Here is a 6,513-nt window from a genome sequence, read left to right as displayed (position 1 = left end):
GTGAAAAAGTAATAACGCTATCACCGGGCCGCAGACGCTATCATAACTCACTCGCAACTCGACGGTCATCCCACATTCGAACTGGCCAATACGGTCGAACATGAAACTCTTGTTGCAACCCCGCGCCGCGCCGAAGCCAGCTCCCTTATCTGCCGAGAGACAGAGATGAAGTCGCGGATGGCGGTGCAGGAGATGGAGTGGGCATTGTGAAAACCCTGCGGGGAGGGCCTACCGTTTTCGTTTTAGAAACCTGCCCCAAGGCAGGTGGCGTCGGCGCCACTTGAGATAGATCGAGCCCGAGCCAGCGATGCTCTACAAATCCACGGCCGCTCCCCATACGGCATACGGCAGCCCCACCGTCGCGTCACGTACCGCAGCCACGTGACCGTAGCCACGTGACCGTGTCTGTCGCTTGTCTGTTGCGACCGCCGGGGACCGCCCCCCCCCCCGCGCTGCGGATTCAGGGTGCATGCCGATACCCAACGGTTGGCTAAACACCAACGTGGATGCAGAACTCCAGGTGCGGGGGGGGGCCTTGCCGGTTTGGGGATGCATTCCTGGTCCGTGCGCGTTGTTACACGTGTGCCCCCCCCCCGGAGAACCGTGCAGTGCAGCTCAGCGCACTGCGGTGAAACACGCCGCCGCTGCCATGTGCAAACCAGGGGAGAGGAGAGCCTCCTCCCTTGGTGCAAACACAAAACCACTTGCCTTGTCCGCTACCACATCACACAATCACACCTTCACACACACGCATCGCTCGGGGAGCTCCCACCTGCTCAACACCGCTTGGCACTCCACGCTTCTTCACGTTACTTCAAGTCAGGGCCCAAAACACATACGGTATTGCAGGCTACCGGAGTATCGGGTGCATGACCTCATGATGCGCCGCACCGCACTTGAAAAATCCTCGCGCTCGGTTAGGTGCACGTGCCTACCTCAGGTCCCCAGCGCTGCATGTGGCACACGACACGCAACCCCGCGCTCTCGCCTGTGCCCACCCTGCCATCCTGCTGCCATGCATTGCATGCCGTACGTGTTCGTACCCCTACCGTACCCCAACGATACCGTACGGTACCGCTGCGCGATGGGCCTACGCTTCCCCAGTCCCATGAAATACATAAAGTCGTCCACGCACACATAACTCACACATAAGCATAAGCGTGCATCCTTTCGTAGTCTAAAGACATCCGTAAGGAACTTCGGCGGGTCTCCTTCCGTTTCGTTGTTAATTACATGCACACATACCAAAATGTCTGATGACCGGGTTAGGGGCGCTCGAAGGCGGCTATTGCGGAGCCGCGGCAGCAGTGGCGGCGCCTGTGGCGGCAGCAGCCGCAGGAGCGGCGGCGGCGGTGGCGGCGGCGGCCTCGCCAGCCTGGCGGCTCTTGAAGAACCCAGTGAGGGTCGAGTGCACATGCGCGAAGCTGCCAGTCACGCCGGGCTCTGGCGAGGTGCGCAGCGACGATAACACCCAGCGCGGCAGGCTGCCAATGACCGCACCGCCGCCACCGCCGCCACTAGCAGCGGCGGCTCCGCTGCCGTTGCTAGCCGAAGTTGACGGTTGGTGATGTTGCGGCGGTTGGAAGTGTGGCGGCGGCAGGTAGCGCTCGTCCACAAGTACGACAGCGGCGTAGTCACGTGCGTGCCGGATGACCCTGCAGGGGGTAGGGGGAGGGGGAGGGGGAGGGGGAAGGAGGCGGCGTTGGGGGTGAGAGAGGGCGGCAAGAGTTGGTGGGGAATATCGGAGGCGGCACCCGCGCGTGAGTGGGCTCCTCGTGGCTGCATCTCATCGTTCCGCAAGTGCGGCGTGTGGCAGCTGCTGCTGATGCTGCTGAGGTCGCAAGCTCGCCTCGGGCAGCGCTGCCCAGGTTAGCCTGCCCGCCTGAATCGTGGGGGCACCCTACGTCCTTGCCGGGCCTTCCGCACCTGCCCACGCACTGGTTCACCGCCTTGATGCACAGCCCGGAGTAATACTGCCGGCCCGTCAGCCGAGGGGCGGCAGCAGCCGGCGCGCAGGGTGGAGCCGGGGCAGCGGCCAGGGCTGCAGCGGGGCCGGCTGTGGTGCCGGCAACACCAGCAGCGGGAGCAGCAGCAGCAGTGGATGCCGGCGCCGCTACAGCTGCCGCGGGTGCTGCTGCTACAGCCGCGGCCTCGTCCAGGAAGCGCATGCGCTCCCGGAGCTCGGGGTCCGAGGGGTTGGGGTAGGGCAGTCCCAGCACCACCACACACCTGCGTGTCAAACACACACACAAGTGTGTTATCCCCTTGTGCTTTTCTAACACATACGCAACATGCGATCTACACGTGCGCGAGTGTAAACACACGGCGCATTCCCGTTCTCCGTTTGTGCCATCTCACAAATACCCCGCGACACCGCCACATGAGGCTTAGCAGCGGAGAGCAAGGCGGTCAGGTGGGGTGCTGCCAGTCCGCCCAAAGCCAGGGGCAGCCAAAGGGAATTCCCAAGCCCAACAACACTCAAACCGTCCCACGCAGCCGACAGTGCTTTCACACCAGCCACTCATGCACCCACCCACCCCGCCATACAAACCCAGCACAAGCTCTCGGCGCCCTTCCTGTAACCGACCCGGCGCCCTCCTTGTACATGACCCACCTGCCCAGGTCGTCTCCGAAGTTGATTCCCTCGCTGAGCTTGCCGCCCACCACACTCAGCAGCAGCGCCCCAGTCAGCCGCCGCCGGGGCGCCGCCGCCACACCCTGCGCCTGCGGCGGCTGCCCCCCTGTTTCCGCCTCCATGATGCTACCGCCGCCGCCACCAGCGCTACTGCTACTGCCGCCACTGCTGCTACTGCCACCGCTGCCGCTACAGCTCCGGATGGTCGCAGCGTAGTCCTGGAGCACCGCCTCCACCTGTGCGTGCGTGCGCGAGCGTGCGTGTCCGTTCCTCGTGAGGATCAAACACGAAGCAGTTGCAGCAGTATACAACCAGTGTGGAGCACGACGCAGTCACCAGCACCACAGCTGCACACGGCTGCACACAGCTACACGCGGCTACACACACCTACACACAGCTGCACACAGCTGCACAGGCGCTGACAGGGGACAGGAGACACATGGCACAGCTGAGCGGCAGCACCCACCCACCCATCCACCCACCCACCCACACACTCGGAGGGCTTTCGTTTCGTTTTCTCAGCACAAACATCCACGCCCCCATGCCCTCACGCCCCCCCACACACCCCTCGCCCCCACCTGCCACCCACCTGCCCGGCTGTCCGCGGCTCCACGAACACGCGTTTGCGGCTGGCCAGTGCGCCGTACACGCCCGTGCGCTGCCAGGCACACACCAGCTGGCGGGTGAGGCGGTTGGCGGCGCGGGGCGACGGGGCGTGTGGCGGTTGGTGTAAAGGGTGGTGGCGGTGGTGATGGGTGGTGGTGGTAGTGGTGGTAGGCGGAGAGCGTTAGCTGCTAAGGGACGATTATTCCCCAGCGCATTCTGCCCTGGTTGTTCCAGACTTGGAAGCATCTATCTCACAGACCCTTCCCCACGGCTCGGACATATGCCCCTCTCCACTCTTACTTCCATATAAACGCACACAGACACATATACACACATCCCGCCCTGCCCCACACCCCACTCTCACCTGGTCCAGGTAGGCGAATGACGGCGCGAACACCACCACCCCCGCCGGCACCGCCGTGCAGATGTTCACCAGCAGCCGGCCCAGCTGTACGTGTAGGGATGTGTGTGTGTGTGTGTGTGTGTGTGTGTTAAAAAACGAAACGAAAGCCCGCCCAGACGACGCCGGAGTTACTTACCGATACCCACCATTTTACCGAGCGTCGCGTGACTGTCGTGTGTGTGTGTGTGTGTGTGTGTGTGTGTGTGTGTGTGTGTGTGTGTGTGTGTGTGTGTGTGTGTGTGTGTGTGTGTGTGTGTGTGTGTGTGTGTGTGTGTGTGCGTATTGGGGGGAGCGTGGTGGGCGTTTTACGGTATGAAGGGGCCCGGGACCAATCATGCGCCCTCCCTCCCTCCCTCCCTCCCCATTGCCCCCCCCCCCCGCCACACACACACACACTCCCCCCGCGCCTCACCTCCTCCATGACCCGCGGCTCTCCCCGCCGGCCGTGGCTGAGCTGCAGCGGCAGACCCGTGGGTCCCCGCGCCGCCACCAGCGCCGCCAGCTGGCAGGCGGGCACCACGTGGCCGCACGCGAAGTGCCGCAGCCGCCAGGGGGGCACGGCCGGCAGCAGCTGGGCCACCAGGCCCTGACGGCAAGGAGGGAGGGGTGGGAGGAGAGGAGTGGGAGGGAGGAGTGGGAGGGAGGAGTGGGGGGGTGTCAAGGAAGGGAGGAGGAGGGGGATTGGGGCGGCAGAGGCGCGTGTGCTGCGGCTGGATGCGCGTACCGTATGTTTCTATGCGTAGCTCCTGCCCCCAGCCCCACCCAATCCTGCCCCACTGAACCGCAAGGTCAATCATCGCCGTTCGTAAACTACAGTTATGCTTGGAAAAAAACCCAGAGTCCCAGGCCCGCCCCCACCTGCACCGGTGACAGGGTGCCGCTGGCCAGCACCACCGACCTCGCCGCCGCCACCACCCCCGCAAACGCCGCCGCAGCGTTGAGCACCGTGTAGCGCAGGCAACCGCCGCCGCCGCCGCCAGAGCTACTGCCGCTGCCACCACTGCTGCTACTGCCTTCCCCGGCTCCGCCGCCGGGGCTGATGACAATGCGCCCATCCGCCGACGGGTGAGTCAGCGCGGTCAGGAACGACACGAACGCAAACAGTGCGGAGCGCCGCGCGCCGAAGCCGCCGGCTGTAGCAGCCGCAACCGCTGTCGCTGTCGCTGCCGCTGCGGCGGCAGCCGTCGCTGTTCCTGCTGCAGCCGCCTTGCGGCCGCCGCCGCCGCCACTGCCGCCGCCACCGCGCCGCCGCGCCGCCGCCATCTGACTGGCCAGGCCGGCGCGGCCCTCCGCCAGATCCAGATCCGCCTCCTCATCTGCCAGGTCCGGATCCTGATGCAGATCCAACAGCGCAGCCTGGGCACTGGCTGTAGCAGCGGCGCCGCCAACGCCTGTGGCGGTGGCGCCGCCGCCAGAGGCTGCGGCCGTGTCGCCGGCTATGTCGGCTGCGGGTGTGGAAGCCAGGTCATAGCCCGCAACCTGGAGGAAAGCAGGATGGCGAGCAGGCATTCCAGATTCGTGGCAATGTTAGCTAGCACGGTAGAAGGTGTGTGCGTGCGTGTCAGCACTCAGCAGATTCTGCCACCTCCCTCCTCCCTCCTGCCCTCCCTCCTCTCCCCCCCTCCCTCCTCCCTCCTCCCTCCTCCCGCCTCCCTCCTCTCTCCGTCCCTCCTCCTCCCCCACCCCTCCCTACCTTCATGACCAGCCGGCTGTCCCTGGCCCAGCCCAGCAGCGAGAACAGGTTGACGTGCTCCAGCCGGTGCCGCACCAGGAACTCCCCCACACACACCACCTCGCTGCTGCCAGCCGCCGCGGCAGTAGCAGACGCCGGCAACACGGCTGGATGCTGCTGCTGCTGCGCCTGCTTCTGAGGAAGCTGCTGTTTCTGAGGAGGAGGCTGCGTTTGAGGATGCGGCCCTGTGTGCCCGGTCAGTAAAGATGGGGCAGACGCGGCAGCGGCAGTGAGGGGACCGGAGGCGGAGGGAGGAGGGCTAGGAGGAGCGGCGGCGGGCGGCGGCGCTAGGCTGCTCTCCAGCGCTGCCGCCAGCCTCAGCAGCAGCTGCAGGCTGCGGGCGTTGCTCGGGGACAGGCGCAGCTGGAAGCGCTCGAAGTAGGCGGACAGCTGCCTGCGGAGTGAGGGGGGCGGTGGTGGGGTGAGGCGGGGGGTTGGAGGTGTGGGGCCGCACGTTTCAGGCGTGCAAGGTGGAGAGGCCTGGATGCGATGTCGGTGGCCGCACACCACTCCTGCCCGGCACACAACCAGCAGGCCGGCCGGCCGGCCGGCCTGTCTTCGCCTGTGACGCCGCCCTGACCGTTGCTGCCCGCCGTCTCAAAATGAATAAACTACTACTACTGCCCTTGCGTGCCTGTGGGCTGGCTGGGTCTTGGTTCAGTCGGGTTTGGATCAAACTAATCCCCCCCCCATCCCATACACACATGCCCACCTCTTGGCAGTGGCCAGCTGAGCCGCCGTCACTGTTGCGCCATGGGAGCCTGTGGTGGTGGTGGTGGTGGTGGTGGTGGGGGCGCAGCAGGGGTTGGGGCAGCAGGCGCCGGGGCCGCATGCGGGTGTTGCAGGCGTGTGCAGCAATGCATGCGTGTGTGTGTGTGTGTGTGTGTGTGTGTGTGTGTGTTAAAAAACGAAACGAAAGCCCGCCCAATGACGCGACGGAGTTACTTACCGATACCCACCATTTTTACCGAGTGTGTGTGTGTGTGTGTGTGTGTGTGTGTGTTCGGGGGGATCCCTTATTGATAAAGGAAACGGAAATGGCGCTCACCCACCACGCACACGAGTCTCCTCCCTTGTCTTCACATCCTCCGCCCCCTAATCGTTGGGCCCCAGCATTGACCTCCCCCCCCCCCCCCA

The 6,513-nt window shown here is 65.1% G+C and overlaps 1 protein-coding gene across 1 annotated transcript in view; it reads right to left on the bottom strand.

Annotated features, from left to right (window-relative positions):
• Positions 1-562: 562 nt before the first annotated feature.
• Positions 563-6,513, bottom strand: part of CHLRE_07g322300v5 (uncharacterized protein) — a 9,486-nt gene continuing 3,535 nt past the window's right edge. Inside the window, exons 7-16 of the mRNA XM_043063988.1 lie at positions 6,429-6,448; positions 6,089-6,137; positions 5,338-5,770; positions 4,503-5,123; positions 4,057-4,230; positions 3,606-3,689; positions 3,225-3,311; positions 2,615-2,871; positions 1,927-2,229; positions 563-1,655 (exon numbers count right to left, since the gene is read on the bottom strand). Of these exons, the coding sequence (XP_042922556.1) occupies positions 1,286-1,655; positions 1,927-2,229; positions 2,615-2,871; positions 3,225-3,311; positions 3,606-3,689; positions 4,057-4,230; positions 4,503-5,123; positions 5,338-5,770; positions 6,089-6,137; positions 6,429-6,448 (2,398 nt within the window). The 3' untranslated portion in view covers positions 563-1,285. The remainder of the gene's footprint in view (positions 1,656-1,926; positions 2,230-2,614; positions 2,872-3,224; positions 3,312-3,605; positions 3,690-4,056; positions 4,231-4,502; positions 5,124-5,337; positions 5,771-6,088; positions 6,138-6,428; positions 6,449-6,513) is intronic.

Source organism: Chlamydomonas reinhardtii, chromosome 7 (genome assembly GCF_000002595.2).
Source record: "Chlamydomonas reinhardtii strain CC-503 cw92 mt+ chromosome 7, whole genome shotgun sequence".
NCBI lineage: Eukaryota > Viridiplantae > Chlorophyta > Chlorophyceae > Chlamydomonadales > Chlamydomonadaceae > Chlamydomonas > Chlamydomonas reinhardtii.
This window is presented reverse-complemented; position numbering and strand designations above follow the sequence as displayed.